This window comes from Crocuta crocuta, unplaced genomic scaffold (assembly GCF_008692635.1).
Source record: "Crocuta crocuta isolate KB4526 unplaced genomic scaffold, BGI_CrCroc_1.0 scaffold548, whole genome shotgun sequence".
NCBI lineage: Eukaryota > Metazoa > Chordata > Mammalia > Carnivora > Hyaenidae > Crocuta > Crocuta crocuta.
This window is the reverse complement of record NW_027528725.1, coordinates 2378339-2399919: the sequence shown is the minus strand read 5'-3', so window position 1 is coordinate 2399919 and position 21581 is coordinate 2378339. Positions and strand designations below refer to the sequence as shown.

The 21581-nt window shown below is 34.8% G+C and overlaps 1 protein-coding gene across 3 annotated transcripts in view; it reads left to right on the top strand.

The window, feature by feature from the left end:
* The window catches only part of PTPN4 (protein tyrosine phosphatase non-receptor type 4), a 177737-nt gene that overhangs the window by 55233 nt on the left and 100923 nt on the right, over positions 1-21581 (top strand). The window contains exons 3-8 of one of the 3 annotated variants that reach the window (XM_077755303.1): positions 2766-2808; positions 2910-2985; positions 7479-7523; positions 7788-7840; positions 8203-8323; positions 16783-16870. In XM_077755303.1, coding sequence (XP_077611429.1) covers positions 2766-2808; positions 2910-2985; positions 7479-7523; positions 7788-7840; positions 8203-8323; positions 16783-16870 — 426 coding nt within the window. Of the gene's footprint in view, positions 1-2765; positions 2809-2906; positions 2986-7478; positions 7524-7787; positions 7841-8202; positions 8324-16782; positions 16871-21581 lie in introns of all 3 variants that reach the window. The other 2 variants (XM_077755302.1, XM_077755304.1) reach the window with 2 other exon arrangements.

The following is a 21581-nucleotide window of genomic DNA, read 5'->3' as shown; positions in this document are numbered from 1 at the left end:
TTGCCATTGTGGTACAGCATTAAATGTTTAACCTTTGCCAGTGTGTTATTGCTGAAAATTGAAAAGCTAACATAAATTACTTTTATATTTCTCTAATTATGATCAAGATTGAATATCTTTTCATAACTTAAATGTCATTTAAATTTCTGTGAATTTCTGTTCTTGCCCATTACCCATATTTCTATGAATGCTGGTTTTTTACTTACTGATTTGTAGAACTTTTTTATATGTTTTCTCTTTTCTCACTTTGTTTTTTCTTTTGACTTAATGATGTGTTTTTACTAGGAATACTGTCTTTACTGTCCAGTGGCACTCATTATATACTTGTTCCATTTTCATGGGTTAAGCCAAGAATTGAAGTCCTGTCTCATTGACCTCATTGGTGACTTCTATTAAATGTCCCAGTACTTAGGGCGGCCCACGTAGCTCAGTTGGTTAGTGTCTGACTCTTGATTTTGGCTCAGGTCATGATCCCAGGGCTGTGGGATTGAGCCCCACACCGGGCTCCATGCTGAGTGTGGAGCTGGCTTTAGCCCTTTCACCCACTCACTTGTGCATGCACACACTCTCTCTCTCTCTCCAATTCAAAAAAAATTTCCCAGTACTTATTATTGTACTCCTCAGCTTTGTCAGTTTAATATATCTATTTGTGTATGTAAATGTGTTTGTTTCTCTGATACTATTTTAGAATATTTTAAAGGAGAACTGACTGTAGAAGGCAGGCTTTGAATAGATTACCTGAGCCCAAATTTTGTCTTTAGACAAGCATTAAAATGAATGTAAGTTACCACTTTTTCTAAAAAAACATGAAGAATGAAATCATCAGAAGAGAGATGGATTGGAAGATGGATAAATGGGTAGATCTGCAGGGGAAGCAAATGTGTCATCTAGGGGTGAAAAACAGCTGATTTTTGGTGCAGAAGCAACACATACACACACACACACACACACACACACACACACACAGTCAGCTGTTGAGCCATTCAGCAGGTTTATTCAGTCCTTCAGTATACTTTTACGATACATACTATATGCCAGGCCCTGTGCCTAGGTGTTGACTCTTCAGCTTTGAATGAATCAGATTTTATCCCTTACCTCATGAAGTTCATAATCTAATGAAGGAGCTAGGCAATAAAAGAGCAAAACAAATATTACAATTAAAATGTTGTGAAGAAAATTAACATCCCTTGCCTATTTACAGAAAATAAGGCATAAATTTGTGACATAGTTTATGTGTGTGTGTGTATATATATATATATATATATATGAAAGAGAGTACAAGCAGGGGAGAGGAGACGATGTAGAGAGAATCTTAAGCAGGCTCCATGCTTACCATGGACCCCAATGTGGGGCTCAATCCCATGACCTTGGGATCATGACCTGAGCCAAAATCAAAAGAGTTGAATGAATGCTCAACCTACTGAGCCACCCAGGCACCACTTCATGACATACTTTTGATAGAGTGATCAGTGAAGGCCTTTCTGAGGAGATAGTGTTTAAGCGGAGACTTAACAGGTAATGGAAAGAGTCAGCCATGGGAAAGTTAGGAAAAACACAGTGTGCATAAGGGAGCTTCTAATCGAAGACCCCATCTGTGAGAAACAGGAGGCCGTTATGGCTGGAGCTTAGTAGACTGAGGTGAGAAGTGATTGTGCAAGCCCTAGTGAGGACTTAGAACCTTGCGTGAGAAAATATCAAGAGCTATTAAAGAAAGAAGGGACATGTTTCAAAAGCCTACACTTGCTTCCGGATGGAGAATGAAGAACTTGGTTAAAAAAGAAGCAGAGGCAGCAATTAAGAGGCTATGGCCAGAGTTATCCCAGATATAGGATGGTGGCAGAATGGATGGAGAAGAACTGTTAATTCTGGGTATAGGTGGAAGGTAGGATCAGCTGGATGTGATGTGTTGGATGTTGTGGATCATGGAAAGGGAAGATTTACGAATTAATGTCAGCTATTTGTTACTAAAATTTCTATGTGTTCTGCATGGAATCAAGTCTGGGTGGGGGAGTATGGTTTATACATAATGATGTAAGCTGATATTTGTGTAGTGCTTTGAAAGTACTGCCACATCTATTACTCATTGTGGGGTCTTTAATTTTTTTAAATGAAACATGTTGGCGGTTGAAATATTTTCTGAATTCAGTTATAGTTTTCCTGAAGTAGAACTTAACTGGCATTGGGAAGTGTTGAGGCTATTTAAAATTCTCACACCCAAAAATCAATCCTTCACCAAACTAAACATTGTCTCTTACAAAATTAATGTGGAGGTTTATTTTGGGGGAGGGGAGAGAGGGGAGATAGTTTTATTTTTTAAAGAATAGGGTAGAAGTTAGAAAAATTTTTTAAGAGTATATTTTCATGGTGTGTAGTTAGATTTTGTTTGAATTAGATGATAAGGCCAACTGTATTTTTATGAAAGGTACCAAGAATTTAGAAAACTTGCCGCACGGTTACATAATATAGTTAAATTAACAGAAATCACTTCACAATTCTATAATTAAACATTTTTAGTTTTGGAATAGAGGTTATTGGACACTGATTAATTTCAAATAAAAACTTTAGAGCTACCACAAATACATTCAGTATTTCTAGTATTAATTTTGTTATACTTGATACGAATATCTATAAATTGAGTACTTTTTCCTAGACCTTTTTAAAAATGCAGATTCTAGGAGCGATCTTCAGATGTTACAGATTTGCAACAATTGATATATTCGTTCCTCAAGGGAAAAAGAAATCAGTCTTATTTATTTATTTTTCAGAGGTGGCTGGATCCAAACAAACCTATAAGGAAGCAGCTAAAGAGTGAGCATACATATTTACTTGATGTTTTGCAAGTATATTTTATAAAGATAAAGGATTAATATAATCTAATTAATTAGAATTGCTTTTATTACTTCTAGGAGGATCTCCTTACAGTTTGAACTTTAGAGTCAAATTTTTTGTAAGTGACCCTAACAAGTTACAAGAAGAATACACAAGGTAGGTTTATGGAGCATATTTTTCCTGAAAATATTGTCAGAACTATTACGAAATTTTGAAGCTGTTTAGGCAAAAATAGATCATCATAGTGTACTTCTGAGCCTCCCAGCCGTCACACAGACTAGGATATAGAGCTTTCATGATAATCGTTTCCTGCCCTGTTGTGCAGCTGGGAAGGCTTTAGGAGATTGGAATCCCAGGGCCACCCCATCCAACCACAGGCAGCCTCCTGAACCATATAAAATTAGATTTTCCCTCTTTTAAACAATAGTTAAGAAGCACTTCTGTAACTAATTGAGGTAATTAGATGATACTGCAATTGTATCCAAGTGATGGTGCACAGTGAGAATTGTGCCTGCTTTTTTTTTTTTCATATGAAAGCATATTCTGCATAAGTTTTTTATTTCCGTTGAGGTGAACATAGAATTTAGAAAATATATAACCATTATGTGCAGGAGTAATGGTCAATAGGGACCCCCCCCATCATTTTCCTTAAAAGTATAATTGACATGCAGTGTTATATTAGTTTCAGTTCAGCAGGTACGTTTTTATAAAGGATGTTGGCAGAGAATGCACTAACATGTTCAGGCCTTTAAGTGCCCACTTTATTCACCATTTGAAGTCTGATCTTAAGTTTTAAACTAATTTTCTTATCATTTCTACTTGACAAAGTATACACAAGAATTACCCAGGTGAGCATTTTAGTGTATCAATGTTAGGTGAACTGTTTAAGGTAGAAATAATTACAGTGTGATATCTGTACCTGAATAATAACTTTGTTTATACTGCTTGTAAGACAGAATAAGTAATCAGGTTTATTTTTAAAGATGAAAAATTAACATACAATACCTTCCATAAAAATCTCAGAAGAATATAGGTCAGGGATTGTATTCAAAATTACTCTAAAGGATAGCTGCCAAACAGTCGGCCTCACGCTACCTGTGGATAGGTTGTGAGACGGTGATGTATTGGTCACTGTTTAGAATTCTGTGGTGCTGGGGAGAAACCAAAGAATAAATTAAAGATACTGAGCTATATCTGCCAATCCTCAGGTGTTCATACAATAGGGTTTTCAGCAGACCAGGTGAGGAAAATTAGATTGACACTCCTAAGAATCCTTTACTGTGTGTTCGTTGAGGGCCAAATGGGAAGTTCTTTACAACAGAATTTAGGAGTGTAGGCCCTGGGGTAGGCTGTCCTAACCTTTGAAACTAATATTTCCAAGCTAATTTCTCTTGAAATGCAAAATTGTGTTATATGAATAATCTTCAGTTTAATATTGTAGTTCTTAATCAGTCATGTTTTGTTGTGTGTTAAATAATTAAAATAACAAAATCTTTTATCTTAATTCTTAATATTGTAAAACTTTCTCTAATTTTGAATTAACTTTCAAGGAAAGTACTCTGAATTAATGAAAATTAGGAAGCATAGAACATTTTAAAGTGCATTTTACTATTTGCTGGTAAATATAACCTGAAATAAAGCAGCAAAGTGTTTTATAATACATGTTTTATGTAATCAATTTTTTAAATGTATAAGAAATATTTGTAATTAAAAGACTAATTATTTAAAGTTAGATTTCTAATGTGTTTAACTATGAAATGTTTGTTAGCATAGCAGTTAAAATACTGTCAATTGTAGCCAATCCATAATTTACTTCACTCAAAAGAATGTCTTTGAATTTTTTAATGAAGCTTGAATGTGTTGATTCTTTTAAAGCCTGAGTTGAGGGGCGCCTGGTTGGCTTAGTCGGTTAAGCATCCGACTTTCACTTAGGTCATGATCTCGCGGTTCGTGGGTTCGAGCCCCGCGTCGGGCTCTGTGCTGACTGCCGGCTCAGAGCCTGGATCCTGTTTCATTCTGTGACTCCCTCTCTCTCTGACCCTCCCCTGCTCACTCTTTCTCTCTCCTAGAAATAATAAATAAAAAAAGTTTAAAAAAAAAAAAAAGAAAAAATAAAGCCTGAGTTGAAAACGTAATCAAGGAATAAATGTATCTTAGTGATAATGAAATCAAAATATCTTCCTGAAGTAGAAGAAGGTAAAGCCAAGTTTGGTAGTAATCGAGAAATTAATTTGTGCTCAGTCTGTTGTCAAGAAGGTTATCTTTGTTTTCTCTAGAAATAATGTATTCATTCAAAAATCCTTTATGATAGAATGTCCTAGTGTCTTATACCTGGTGCTATTTGGTAAAAATGAGTTAAGTACCTAGTTTTTATTATATTACTATAGTGTACATTAGTGAATCTCTGCTCCGACTACAACTTAGAATCACTTAGGGGAGCTTTAAAACATACTGATGCCTTGGACAAACCTCCTAGATATTCTGATTCAATTCGATCTCAGATGGACCTGTGCATAGGCATCAATCGCAAGCTTCCCATCTGATTCTCATGTGCAGCCAGGGTCAAGAAATACTCCTTTAAAACGTCACTGCTTGGGCCGCTGCAGTGCAGTGGTCATGATGAGTAAGATGACACCTGCAGCCACAGTTGCTAAATTTTAAGGACTAGTTTAAACCCACAGAACAGGAAATCTGCTACATCTCCTTACCTTGAGATTCCATTTTAGATTAGTGGTAGGAAAGAGTGGGTCTGTAGAGCTTTCATCAGACTGCGGGTCCTTCAGTATTAGCAGGTGCTGGTATCCTTAGAATTGGAATTTTCTCAAGCAGTCATGATGGTACAAATAACAGTTCTTTGGTACCTTTTTAGTGCCTAGATGTACTCAGTACATAATAAGTCTTCATGGTATTGGTTATTGTCTGGATTAGAAAAGTTATATTATTTTTAGAGATTAAACATGTTATCTCTATATTTACCTCAAGCATCATTAATCTATCTTAAAAGCCTTAATTGTAAAAATTGGGCTTTTGTCACCTTATTTAGGACCCCTGGGATACATACACCAAACAGGTGATATTACTTCCTTTTTTACAATTCTAGAAACTAAGGCTCAGCCAAATTTTAAGTAATTTTCTGAAGAACACAGTCTGGTTTAGCTTACAACTTGAATTCTGGTCTCCATTGTATCAATCCTTACTGGTTGGTATGTAAATAAAATTTGACAGGCATGAATATTATTTGCGTAAGATTACAGTATTTTGTCAAAGATATCCATGCCTTTTTAATCTTAACTATGAGATTGTTTCCCACCAGGAAGTTTTAACTTTTAATTACAAAACCAGGTAAACTAGATAGAAATCTATTGTCTTAGATTGAATAAGTAGATAATATTTACAGTATTATGAATTAATTCTCACAAGGAATTTACATACTTCATTAATATATGAAGTCAGGATATTTGTATCCACTTTTTAAGAAAAAAATTTTAGTGAATATCTGATTATCTGAAATCCTTAATTATATTCTTTAGAAATTTAAATATTGTCATGTAACTAATAATTTAAATCAGCCAGACAACTAAAATTGTTAATGATTTTTGAATCTTGGAGTGTTTATGCTTTTTTCAGTGGGGTGAAAGAAGTCTTAAAGGGGCACCTGAGTGGCTTAGTCGGTTGAACGTCCGACTTTGGCTCAGGTCATGATCTCACAGGCCGTGATTTTGAACCCCACATTGGGCTCTGCACTGAAAGCTCAGAGCCTGGAGTCTGCTTCAGATTCTGTGTTTCCCTCTCTCTCTGTCCCTTCCTCACTCATGCTCTGTGTCTCTCTGTCTCAAAAATGAGTAAGCGTTAAAAAAAATTAAAGTCTTAAATTTTCCTGTTTAAGCACTTAAAACCACAAAATTTGGCCTTCTGCCAGTGTTATACAGCACAGGTTTGTGGTTGCAAGCATTAACACACCTGTGAGGGAATGACTTACCCCATTAGCTGGGACTGAAGGACAATGCCAGCTTGTAAGCAACTCAGTATTCTTTTTTATAGAAATCTTGTATTTTTGTTGGCTTTAAAGGAATATGCTTACTTGATCATTCTAATAGTAGAGAAGGGATCTTGCTTTTTTTTTTCCTGATCAAAGAGAGCTTTCTTAACTCAAAATAAAAAGGTATTTTTCTACAATTAGCAGCTTCCAGCAGGGGGCAGCATAATGATAAGATGATTATAGGCGTGCCTTTGCCTCTCAGCAGAAAGGATGATTTTCTCCAGTTGATCCCTAGTGCGCTGCTACTGTCAACTCTCTGGTGTCTCTGACTCAAGTTTTCTATGCTTCCTAGTTCTAATTTCTACAGACACCAATCTTAGAGTATTCTCTTTAATCTCTTTAATTTGGTCATGTAACTCTTAAAGATGTTGAGAAATTTTATAATAGAAGCTAATGGAAATAAGGTATTTGAAGTACAGAATTTTGTCTATCAAAGAATTTTAATGATTGAAATTCATGAAATCTGAAAGCTTATTTAAAAATATATTTACATGTGCTAATATGTAGATTATAAAAGCAAATATTAAATATTTCAATTTTATTGGTTAATGTAAGTCTACAGTTCTAATTCCAGTAAATGCTAAATGCTCGCTCTCTCTTTTTTTTTAAGGTACCAGTATTTTTTGCAAATTAAACAAGACATTCTTACTGGAAGGTGGGCTATTTTACATTTTTAGTAACAGGCTTTAAATGTACTTTCAATTCTGTATTATTTAAGTAATTCATGATCATTGCAAACAAATTACTGAAAATGGTTACATATAGCATGAATTTTTTTCATCAGATAAGTTCACTACTTAATATTTATAAAGTAAGTCACATGGAAACTTCATATGTAAGTAGTATGATATAAATTACAGTCCTTCTGAAATTACGGTGTTTAACCCTGGGGTACGTGTTTTCTATTTTGCTTTCTTAGATTGCCCTGTCCTTATAACACTGCTGCCCTTTTGGCTTCATTTGCTGTTCAGTGTAAGTATCAGCTCACTTTTGGGTCATAGAGCATGTGATTGCACGGTCTGTGTTGGTAGTACATTATCTGTAATATGTGAGTTCTTAGACATATGTTTTTATACAGAAAAAAGTGATTGCAAAGAAAATGTAATGAAACATCCAGTTAGTTAGCAATTAGTTTCCTAAAAGAAAGTGTTTCTGAAGTTGTTTGAGACCTAGAAAAGTTAAGTGTATTGTTGTAATTTGCTTACATGGTAGCCAGCAGTAAAAACAAGTACTTTACTTGCAGAACTATAATGAATTCATGACCTTTCTTATTTAGCTATCAGAATTACAAAATGTGTTTATTAAATTGTGAATATTTTCCTCCCATATAATAGCTGAAGTTGGAGACTACAGTCAGTCAGAAAACTTGCCAGGCTACCTCTCAGATTATTCTTTCATTCCTAATCAACCTCAAGATTTTGAAAAAGAAATTGCAAAATTACATCAGCAGCATACGTAAGGATTTATTTATTTTTCTGCTTATTTCATAAACTTCTTAATGGCGTCTTTTCTAGAGAAATGTTTTAAATTATTTCTAATGTGAATGTTGTATTTATTTAATATAGAACAGTTATTAATGTAAAATGGTGTGATTGATGTAAGGAAGTGTGGGTTATCTATACTAGAAAAATCATTACTAATTTCAGAGACTAAGACCTTTTTTTCTGTTTCTACTAAGAACTACTAAACTCTGTGTCAACAGAATTTGGTATTCTATAAAGTTGGTAGTTCTTTAGGAAGGAATTTTGGAATATTAATAGTATCTTCACAGATCAGTTGTTATAGATCAATCTACTTAGCAATTGTTTCTTAGATTTTAGCTATGTGAAAAGAATCATTTGTTTGGTAATGAGCCAAGAAGAAAAAAGGAACTTTATGTAATACTAAAATAATATTTGTAAAAGTACTTTTAAAAAAAAGTAGCATTTTTTCATTCATAACAGTAGTCAACTTTGATATTTTGTGAGTCTTAGTTTTCTGTGACGTAATTTGTTTCAAGAAGAGATTCCTTGCTTTGAATAGAAAATAAAATTGTGTATTGGTTCAGAGTTTGCTTTAGCATACAATTCAGAATGCTCTCGGAGGAAATAAGGCAGTGCGGCATATTGGCTAAGAGTGTGAACTGGAGATCCAGACTGCCTGGTCTGAAATTCTGGTTAAGACAACTTTTGGGGTGCCTGGGTGGTTTAGTCAGTTAAGTGTCCAGACTCAATTTCGGCTCAGGTCATTATCTCAAAGTTCCTTAGATTGAGCTCCTTGTCGGGCTCTGCGCTGATAGCATGGAGCTTGCTTGGATTCCCTCTCCCTCTCTCTCTCTCTGCCTTTCTCTTAGAATAAATAAATTTTTTTAAAAAAGACCATGGTCTTAAAATGTTGACTAAATTGCTCTATATCTCTGCTTTTATGTAAATTGGAGCTAATAAAAATGCCTATCTCTAAAGTTAATGTAAGGATTACATGAATTCATATCTACAAAGTACTCAGTGCCTAGCACATGGTAAACACTGAAGAAATATTGGCTCTTAATATTAAGGAAACTTTACTTTCATTTGGTAATGGCCCATGTACCTAACACAGGTCGACAGACTGACCTACTGCCTATTTTTGTATGGTCCACAGGCTAAGAATGATCTGTACATTTTAAATGGTTGAGAAAAACATAAAAAGGAAAATAACATTTTGTAGCATGTAAAATTTTGACAGATTCCAATTCACTGTCCATAAGCGAACATTTCCTGGAACACAGATTCCCTTACTCGTTTCCATGCCTGTGGCTGCTTTCACGTAACAGCAGAGTTGAGTGCTTGCAGCAGAGACTGTGTGATCTAAAAGCCTTAAGTATTCACTGTCTCACTCTTTTCAATAAAAGTTTGCTGACCTCTGATCTAAAATAAGACTAATAAAATGAGAATTTTAATAAACTGGCCTAGTGAGATGAAGGGGCTATTTTTGTCTAACAGTAAATGCCATTTGTAGTAAAAGTTCTTACATCTCCAAATCAAGGATTTGAAGATAAACCAGATTTTTAAAAAATTTACCAATAAAGGCAAGTCTTTTCTGTAAGGAAAAAGCTTGTGCATTTGACAAGGTATTGATTATATATTTGTATTTGATTTAAAGAAATGATTCCTCAGATCTTTAGACAAAGAAAGATAGAATCATCCAGTTTGAAGAGTGGGGTTTGGGGTGAGGAAGTAGAGCATTTATTTAACCTAATTGAATTTTACAGAAGATTGAGGTGTATGTACTTTTTTTTGGAATCTCATTTTTATGATCATGCATTGATAGGCTGTTGGCTTCCTTTTCCGGTATCATTAGTGAGTGAAAGGTTGATATTTTTTGCTTTTGTAATTTGCTGCTTTTGCTCTGCTGTAGTCAAATAATATCAGATAACTAAGGTTGTTAGAAATGTATATAATACAGGAGTAAAACTACTTCTAATGGCTTTGCTAGAGCAAACTTGTGTTCATAAGAATCACCTGAGACATTGCTTAAGTATAAACAGTTTAGTACCTTATCCATTCTATATCCGATTGTACAGAGTACAATAGTATTTCTGAAACTGATAAAAGACCAGTTTTTCCCGTTTGTCTGAATGAATGAAACTTCTGAAAAAGTAATAAAATTCAATTACTAGAAAAGTAAAATGGAGAAATAGAGACATAAAAAGTTACACACCTTAGATTCCACAGACATGAAATTACTCTGTCAAAGTGCTATAAAACATAAAAGACGGCCACTGTCCGTTCCGGTGCTTGCAGTGAATCAACACCTGCTCTGAGCAGCGCTGCTCTGGAGATTGTCTCAAAAAACTTCCATGTTTTAGAAGCAGCTGTTTGGATTAATGCAGATACAGTATATGGACCAAATCTTGAAAATCACTTCTTTCACATTAATTATTTCAGGGAATAAATGACTTTGTCAGCAATAAGAACACCGAGGGACTTTAAAAACCTGTTTTTGTTTTTGTTTTTAATATGGCTGCCACATAGTTATATTAGTTTCAGATATACAACATAGTAATTTGACAAGTCTGTTCCTTAATGCTACACTCACAAATGTAGTTACCACCTGTCACCATACACTATTACAGCACCCTTGACTGTGTTCTCTATGCTGTACACTTGTGCTGAACTCATTCTGTCATTGGAAGCCTGTATCTCCTATTTTCCTTCTCCCATTTTGCCCATCCACCCCCAGCCCTCCCCTCTGGCAGCCATTAGTTTTCTCTATTTCTGTGTCTGTTTCTGCTTTTTGTTTATTCATTTTTTAGATACCACATATAAGTGAAATCATACGGTGTTTGTCTTTCTTAGTATGACTTATTTCACCTCTAAGTCTGTCCATTTTGTCACAGATGGCATGATCTTATTCTTTTTTATGGCTGAGTAATATGCCATCGTATATATACGCACCACGTCTTTATCCGTTCTCCATTCTGCACCAGATCTTTATCCATTCATCTATCAGTGGACACTGGCGTGGTTCCATATCTTGGCTACAGTATTTGATGCTGCAACAAACAGAGGAGGGCATATATCTTTTTGAGTTAGTGTTTTCATTTTTGGGGGGTGAATACCCAGTAGTGGAATTACTAGATCATATGATATTTCTTATTTAATTACTTATTCATTCTTTCATTCATTTCTTATAAGTAATTTTTTTTCTTTTTAAATTTTAGTTAACATACAGTACAATATTGGATTCAGGAGTAGAATTCATTGACTCATCACTTACAGACAACACTCAGTGCTCATCATAACACTTAATTATGGGTCCTTAATACCCATAACCCATCTAGCACATCCCCCCTCCCCCATCAACACTGGTTGTTCTCTGTATTAAGTGTCTTATGGTTTGTTTCTCTCTCTCTCTCTTTTTTATCCCTTCCCATATATTCATCTGCTTTGTTTCTTAAATTCCACATATGAGGGAAATCATATGGTATTTGTCTTTTTCTGACTGACTTATTTTGCTTAACACTCTAGCTCCATCTATGTCATTGCAAATGGAAAGTTTTCATTCTTTTTGATGGCTGAGTAATATTCCATTATATGTATATACCACATCATCTTTATCCATTCATCTGTCAATGGGACATAGGGGCTCTCCATAGTTTAGCTGTTGTTGATAAGGCTGCTATAAACATTGGGGTGCAGATACCCTTTTGAATCTGTTTTTTTTATATACATTGAATAAATGCCTGGTGGTTTAATCCTGGATCATAGGTTAGTCCTATTTGTAACATTTTGAGGATATCATTTTGCAGAGTGGCTGTACCAGTTTGTATTCTCACCAACAGTGCAAGGGATTCCCCTTTCTCCACCTCACCAACACCTGTTGCTTCTTGTGTTGTTAATTTTAGTCGTTCTGATAGGTGTGAGGTGGTATCTCATTGTGGTTTTGATTTGTATTTCCTTGATGATGAGTGATGTTGAACATCTTTTCATGTGTCTGTTAGCCATCTGAATGTCTTCTTTGGAAAAATATGTATTCACGTCTTCTGCCCATTTCTTTAACTGAATCATTTGTTTTTGGGTGTTGAGTTTCGTAAGTTCTTAATAGATTTTAGATACTAACCCTTTATCAAATATGTCATTTGCAAATATCTTCTCACATTCTGTTGGTTGTCAGTTCGTTTTGTTGATTGTTTCTTTTGCTGTGCAGAAACTTTTTATCTTGATGAAGTCCCAGTATTTCATTTTTTCCTTTTTTCCTTGCCTCTAGTGATGTGTTTAATAAGAAGTTGCTATGGTTGAGGTCAAAGAGGTTGCTGTCTCTCATCTCCTGCAAGATTTTGATGGTTTCCTGTCACACATTTAGATGTTTCATCCATTTTGAATTTATTTTTGTGGCTGGTGTAAGAAAGTGGTCCAGTTCCATTCTTCTGCATGTTGCTATCCAGTTTTCTCAGCACCACTTGTCGAATATACGTTTTTACATTGGATATTCTTTCCTACTTTGTTGAAGATTAGTTGACAGTATAGTCATGGGTCCATATCTGAGTATTCTGTTCCATTGGTCTATGTGTCGGTTTTTGTGCCAGAACCATACTCTCTTGATGACTACAGCTTAGTAATAGAGCTTGGAGTCCAGAATCATGATGTCTCCAGCTTTGCTATTCTTTTTCAGGATTACTTTTGGCTATTTAGGGTCTTTTGTGATTCCATACAAATTTCAGGATTTTTTTGTTCCAGCTCTGTGAAAAATGCTGGTGGTATTTTGATAGGGATTGCATTAAATGTATAGATTGTTTTGGATAGTGTACACATTTTAACAGTGTTCTTCAGTCCATCAGTATGGGATGGCTTTCCATTTCTTTGTGTCCTCTTCTATTTATTTCATAAGTGTTCTGTAGTTTTCAGAGTACAGATGTTTTACCAGTTTGGTTACATTTTGATTCCTTGATTTCTTTTTCTACTGCTTCATTATTGGTGTATAGAAATGCAACCAATTTCTGTATGTTGACTTTATATCCTGTAACTTTGCTGAATTCATGTATTAGTTCTGGCAGGTTTTTTTGGTGGAGTCTTGGGTTTTCTACATACAGTATCATGTCATTTGCAAATAGTTGAAATTTTGACTTTTTCCTTGCCGATTTGGATGGCTTTTATTTCTTTTTGTTGTCTGATTGCTGAAGCCAAGGCTTCCAGTAGCATGTTGAATAGTAACGGTGAGAGTAGACATCCCTGTTTTGTTTCTGACCACAGAGGAAAAACTCTGTTTTTCCCAGTTGAGGATGATATTAGCTGTGGGTCTTTCATACATGGCCTTTATGACATTGAGATATGTTCTATCTGAATCTACTTTGTCAAGAACTTTTATCAAAAATAAGTGCTGTAGGGGCCCCTGGGTAGCTCAGTCGGTTAAGTGTCTGACTTTGGCTCAGGTCATGATCTCATGGTTTGTGGGTTCAAGCCCCACATCGGGCTCTCTGCTGACAGCTAGCACAGAGGCTGGAGCCTGTTTCGGATTCTGTGTCTCCCTCTCTCTGACTCTCCCCTGCTCATGCGGTCTCTCTCTCTCTCTCTCTCAGAAATAAATAAAATATTAAAAAAAAAAAGCTTAAAAAAAAGTAAGTGCTGTATTTTGTCAAATGGCTTTTCTGCATCTATTGACAGGATCATATGGTTCTTACTCTTTTTTTTAAAATGTGGTGTATCATGTTGATTGATATATGAATGTTGAACTAGCTCTGCAGCCCAGGCATAAATCCCCCTTGATTGTGGTGAATAATTCTTTTAAGGTACTGTTGAATTTGATTTACTAGTATCTTTTTGAGAATTTTTGCATTCATGTTCATCAGGGATATTGGCCTGTAATTCTCCTTTTCAGTTGGGTCTTTGGCTTTGGGATCAAGCTAATGCTGGCCTTATAGAATGAGTTTGGAAGTTTTCTTCCATTTCTATTTTTTGGAACAATTTGAGAAAACTAAGTATTAAGTCTTCTTCAGGTATCTGTTCAAATTCCCCTGGAAAGCCATCTGGTCCTGGACTTTTGTTTGTTGGGAGAATTTCTAATACTGATCCAGTTTCTTTGCTGGTCATGGGTGTCTTCAAATTTTCTCTTTCTTCCTGTTTCAGTTTTGGTAGTTTGAATGTTTCTAAAAATTTGTCCATTTCTTCCAGATGGCCCAGTTTGTTGCCACATCCTTTTTTTTTTTTTTTTAATGTGTGTTTATTTATTTTGAGAGAGAGAGAGCAAGTGGGAGAGGGGCAGAGAGAGGGCGAGAGAGAGAATCCCAAACAGACTCCATACTCACTATGGAGCAGGATGCCAGGCTCGATCTCACGATCGTGAGATCATGACCTGAGCCAAAATCAAGTTGGATGCTTAACCAACTGAGCCACCCAGATGCTCTAGCATATCATTTGCATAATATTCTCTTATAATTGTTTGTATTTTTTTGGTGTTGGTCGTGATCTCTTTCATGATTTTATTTGAGTCCTTTCTCTTTTCTTTTTGATAAACCTAGCTAGGTATTTATTAGTTTCATTAATTCTTTCAAAGAATCCGCTCAAACTTTAGTCTTTGGTATGTCGTACTGTTTTTTTTTGTTGTTGTTCTTGTTTGTTTCTGTATCATTTATTTCCACGCTAATCTTTATTATAATTTCCCTTCTGCTGGGTTTAGGCTTTATTCGCTGTTTCTTTTCTAGTTCCTTTAGGTATAAGGTTAGGTTTTATATTTGAGAATTTTTTTGCTTCTTGAAGTAGCCCTGTATTGCAATCTCTGCTACATCCCCAAGGTTTTGGACTATCAAGTTTTCATTTTCATTTGCTTCCATATATATATATTTTTTATTTCTTCTTTAATTTCCTGGTTAACCCATTCATTCTTTAGTGGGAACTTCTTTAACCTTCATGTATTTGTGTTCTTTCCTAATTTTTTCCTGTGGTTGACTTCAATTTCGTAGCTTTGTGTTTGAAAATATGCATGGTAAGATCTCAGTCTTACTGTATTTGTTGAGAGCTGTTTTGTGACCCAGTAGGTGATCTGTTCTGGAGAATGTTCCATATGCACTCGAAAATAATGTTTATTCTGGTGCTTTAGGATGAAATGTTCTGAATATAATCTGTTAAGTCCGTCCATCTGGTCCATCATGTCATTCAAAGATATGTTTTACTGCTGATTTTTTGCTTTGATGGTCTGTCCATTATTGTAAGTGGGGTATTGAAGGCCCGTACTATTATTGTATTATTAACAATGAGTTTCTTTATGTTTGTGATTAATTGATTTACTTATTTGGATGCTACCAAGCTGGGGGCACAAGGGCATAAATATTTACAATTGTTCTTCTTGATGGATAGACCCATTAATTATGATGCAGTGCCCTTCTTCATCTCTTGTTACATTCTTTGGTTTAAAATCTAGTTTGTCACAGGGTGCCTGAGTGACTCAGTTGGAGAAGTGTCCCAGTCTTGAGTTTGACTCCAGTCATGATCTCACAGTCATGGCATCAGGCCCCACACTGGGGTCTGTGTTTGGCATAGAGCCTGCTTGAGATTCTCTTTTTCTCCCTCTGCCTCTGTCCCCTGCTCATGCGCACACGCATGTTCTCTCTCTCAAAAAAACTATAAGTAACATGATATGTATTATATATATTAGACTTATAATTACAAAATATATAATGTTAAATATAATTATATGTAATTAAATTAAAATTAATATATTTAAAATAAAACTAAATTATATAAAAATTTAATTACAGTATAAGTCTAATACAAGAATGACTACCCTGGCTTTCTTTTAACGTCCATTATTATGATAGATGGTTCTCCATCCCCTCGCTTTCAATCTGCAGGTGTCTTTAGGTCTGAAATGCATCTCTTGTAGGCAGCACATAGGTGGATCTTGTTTTTTATCCCTATGTCTTTTGACTGGGGCCTTAGTCCGTTTACATTCAGAGTGATTATTGATAGATATGAATTTAGTGCCATTGTGTTACTTGTAAAGTTAGTGTTTTGGGTGATATTGATGTTCTCTGTTTCTTTCTAGACTTTGTTGCTTTTGGTGTTTTTCCCCCACTCAAAGAGTCCCCTTCAATATGGTATTTGTATTTTTAATTTTATGAGGAACCTCTATACTATTTACCACAGTGAATGCATCAGTTTGCATTCTCACCAACAGTGCACAAGGGTTCCCTGTCTCCAAATCCCCTGGTACATTCTTCTATTTCTGGAAAATGAAGTATTCTATAAAATAACGATTTGTGTTAATGAAAATTTACCCTCTAGCTAAGTACACAGCTAAATATTACTATACACAACTAAGAGAACTAGTCATTCATGATGTATTATAACAGGTTTAATTAGAATACTGAAAATCTTCTAGATTAAATAGGAGCTTTTTTTTTTTCCAATTTGGCCATATTTGTGATTGGTATAATTTTTTTTAACATACTGTCTTTACAGAGGCTTATCTCCTGCAGAAGCAGAATTTAATTATCTGAACACAGCACGTACCTTAGAACTCTATGGAGTTGAATTCCACTATGCAAGGGTAAGTGAAGAGAATTAACTTGATGTTGAGTTAGGCTGCATTTACTCTGTATCAGAGTTTTAGGATTAGGCAACCAATGGCATAACTGGGCAGTGCTGCCAGCTTGATGGCACTGAAGTTTTCCTCTGAATATAAGTATATTCACAATCACTTAAGATTTAATACCTGAGGAGAAGAATGGTTAAAGTGGATATTTTGTTATTTTTATGTTTTTATGTTATAAAGATAATCCTTGCAGACCATAAGAGATAGTACCTTTAGACTTTTTATTTTACAAAATAAAAACAGGAAAAGTAGGGATATTTGCATTTATATTCATTATTACAAAAATACTTTCACCTCACCGAAACTTGTGTTACTTCACTTGTTTCCTCATTTAGTGACATCATTATAAATTTTTACTTATAAAGCACAAAATGAAGTATGTTAACATTTTGGTTGTCTTTCTCCTGTGTGACAAATCCCTTTATTAATAAAAGATGGAATTTACAGTCATTGGCTTCTTCTGTATATAACTTTGTAATAACTTTTTAATTGTGTGAAACTTTTCTCCTTCCAGAAGACCCTGGAAGACTCCTGTCCTTAATTAGTATGTCTCTATCTAAATTCTTTCTCATGATTTTTTAAATCATGAAGTTATATTTCTTTAGAAGTACCTGGAGCACAACTTTTCTATATAATAGATGAAAAGTGGAATTATAAGTAATCATTGTTTGAGTTGGTGATAGGTTTTATATTCTCTTGAGACAAATTAGCAATCCTAATAAGGATAGCAGCCTGAAAGGGAGTTACATTTTCCTTGGATAGTTATTTTGAACTTATTTTAATATACACACTGGAAATTTTGTTCCATGTGGTGGTTTTATTGTTCAGGGCCTCACCTGGCTTTGTTCTTGTAGGAAAGGAGGGTTCTTATATTTCACAAAGTTTGTGTCAGTCTCTCCTTTAACAAACCAAAGATTGGCTTTCCTCACATGACTGGATCTGGTAATTCTGAGTGTTTGTAACTTGCAAATCTATTTGTCTGATTCCATTTAAAATGTGTAAGTAAGGCTCTCTTGAACTTCCTGTTTTCTTTAAAATGGGCCTCTTCCCCTATCCCATCTCTATTTGTGGGTTATTTTTTAAGCTGATTCTCCAAAAGGTCATGTAGTTGTCAATATTTGTGCATTTTGTTTTTTATTATAAGGTTTAAAACTAATGGAACTTCACCTATGTGAACTAAACTGTGGTTAACAATAAAATGACCACTAAATTCAGTCATGTTAGTCCTTAGCAGTTTGCTAAAGGTAGTGTACCGTGATATCTGCTCCCACTGACCGCTATCATACAAAGGATATTAGACTTTCCTTTTTTAATTTAAGTGACATGCTGGATCTCATACATAATTAACCATATTGCTGTTTATTGATTTGGTTAAGGTAGGATTTTTGTGTTTAAATTATTAGGTTTAAAACTCTAAGAAAACCATGAATGTAGAGTGCCAGATTAAATTAATTTAAATTTTCAGTTGACAGGGTTATTTAGAAACCTAATTTGTACTGACAGAAAATGCCAGGAAAGGGTGTTTCTGTTGTGTGTGGATACTGAGAACTTAGAAGAAAATGTGCAGATGTTCAGTGAATGTGGAGGGGAATTTTACAGCATCCTAAAGAAAAAGGACAAAGAGTAGAGGAGAGAGGGTACATAAAGGCAACACTTAACTGAATATCACAAGCAAAAGTGTGTTTGAAATAATATTTAGAAAAAAAAGAGGTAAGATGTTTTCTGTCTGCCTTTAAAATGTAGATTGAAAAAATCAGAGAATAGAACAGGTTATTTATAGCAATCCACAAATCACAAATAGGTCTTAGAGCATTCATTGTTGTGGATCTGTTAGGTGCCTTATACAGTGTTGGTGCTAAGCGGTACTTCACAAAACGTCAACTATCTCTGCTATTATGAACTATCATGGAGTTCACAGATGGTGGGGGAGAAAGAAATGGATCATGCACTGACAAAAATGGGAAGATATGAAAGGGAAAGTGCAGAACGATATGGGAATATATGACCAAACATGTAATCCAGCCTGGCAGCAGAGGTTAGGGAAGGCTTATTATAAGAAGCAATTTACCAAAGCCAGAAGGATGAATAAGAATTAGCCAAGAGAGTAGTTTTCACCATAGACCAGCACCATGAATAAAGACCTGAAATCAAGAGAGAACATGGCATACTTAAGAAAATAACATTTTAGAGACACCTGGGTGGCTCATTCGGTTAAGCATTTGACTTCGGCTCAGGTCATGATCTCACGGTTCATGAGTTCAAGCTCTGTGTTCGGCTCTGTGCTGGCAGCTAGCTCTGGAGCCTGTCTTCGGATTCTGTATCTCCCTTTCTCTCTGACCCTCCCCTGCTCATGCTGTCTCTCTCTCAAAACTAAATAAAACATAAAAAAAAAAAAACACTTTAAAAAAGAAAATAGCATTTTATATGTCTAAGAGATTATATGAGTAAGGGAAAGAAATTGTAGAAAAGTAAAGAATGAGAATTTCAGGGTAAAAAAAAAAAAGATTCGAGGTGAGGGAGCAGGGGGATAGTTTGTTTTTTAAAATAATACAGTAAATGGATTTTTTTAAGTGTGTGTATGGGTTCAGTTGTGTAAGTTTTAACACATGTATAGATTCATGTAACCACTACCACAATCAGAATAAGGATAATCCATTATCCCATAAAATCTCACTCATGCTGCTCCTTTGTAATCTAACCTTATACTTCCCCCTAATCCCTGGCAACCACTGGTCTGTTCTCTGACTCTAAATTTTTGTCTTTTTCAAAATGTCTTATAAATGGAATCCTATATTATGTAACCTTCTGAGACTGGCTTTTTACGGTAATGCATTTAGGATTTATCCAAGTTATTGTGTGTTTTAATAGTTCATTCCTTTTTGTTTGTTTGTTTATTCACCCATTGAAGAACATCTGGCTTGTTTGTGGTTGTTTTTTGGTTTTTTTATTAATAGACCACTGCAGAAAAATCATTTACAGTTTTTTGTGTGCATTTAAGTTCTCATTTCTGTAGGGTAAAAACCCCAGAGTGGGATGGCTGGGTCATATGGTAAATGTATATTTAGCTTTACATGAAACTGCCAAACTGTTTTCCAAAGTGACCAAGCCACTTTGTATCCTGACTCACAATATTTACAAGTTCTAATTCACATTCTTTTTTGGCATGTGGTACTGTCCATTTTGTTTTGTTTCTTTTCAAGCTTTTCTAATAGGTGTGTTTCATCTCAGCAGAGATTTACTTTGTATCTCTCTAATGACTAATGATGTTGAGCATCATATCTTCTTTGATGAATGGCTGTTCAAATGTTTCCCCATTATTCTTCTCTTACTCTTTTTTTTAAAGAACTCTATATATATTCTAGATACACTTTTTTGATGGATATGTGATTTGCAAATGTTCTTCCCTACTCTTTGGAGTAAAAGAAAGTGATAATTTCTAATACTAATCACAGATAGCCTAAATATCAGCAAGATAAAGATTTTAGCTAACAATACAGTCAGCCCACTTAATTGATGTAGAATATCATATCCAGCAACTCCATAGTATGTATTATTTTCAAACACAAGAATATAATTTCTGATGATAGTGCAGTTAAGCTAAAAACAGAAACAAAAGGAAACTTTAAAAATCTTCTAAACATTTGGAAATTAAGAAGTACACTTCTAAATAAGCAATGGATGCAAATGCATTCATTATTTCTACCCAGCACTCTGCTTTATTCTCAGATTCTCACCTACAAAGAATAGCATTAGTTACTCCAGAATTTTTGGTTAGGATCAGTTGATGAAATAATGATATGAAAGTAATCTTGAAAATATAATTTGAACATATTAATTCCATGGAACATTGTGGGAGTGAAATTTCCATTTTTGTGAAGAATTTCTGACCTCTGCAAATACGGTAACAGCACTGTCTCAGGAGAACTTGCCAGTGTAATTAAACTGTCTTAATTTGCTAAATGAATGCTTTGAGGGCTCACTAAACACTATCTTTTCTAGTGAAAACTGTTCAATATTTATTAAACTGTGAGAATAGAATAAAAGAACATACTAGAGTTATAAGATACCTGTGCCCTGGGCCCTCCAGTTCAACCTGTTTTATAAGGGTGTTAGTATAATGTAATTGCTGTATTGCAGAACCTTGTTACCTAAATGTAAAAGTAATCACAGAAGATTTGGCTTTAGGATTTTCGTTAAGTATAGGAATCTCTAAATTAACCCTAAAACAATTCTATCCAAGTTTTAGGCTTGATTGTGAATATCTGATTTCCATAGGTATTTGTAATAATAATGAAGATAATTCTAATGAAAAATAACTTTTGCCCTTCAAGGTTCCAAAGGAAAGGAAAGCTTAATGATGCTATTTTGATTATTCATTCATTCAGTGAATATTTATTGAGCACCTTCTATGTTCCAAGTCCTGTTTATAGACACTGTGGATACAGCACTGAGTAAAGCAGGTAAAACCCAACCCTCATGACGCTTGCATTCTGGTGGGCAAGATAGACTATAAAATAATTGATACATCAGGATACATAGTGGGTATTCCATGAAAGTAAAGTTTACAGTAATAGGCAAAATACCAGTCTATACTGATAGAAGTCAGTATAGCAGTCACCTGTGAAAGGGTTTTATTAGCTGGGAGGCTCATGAAGGAGCCTTCTTG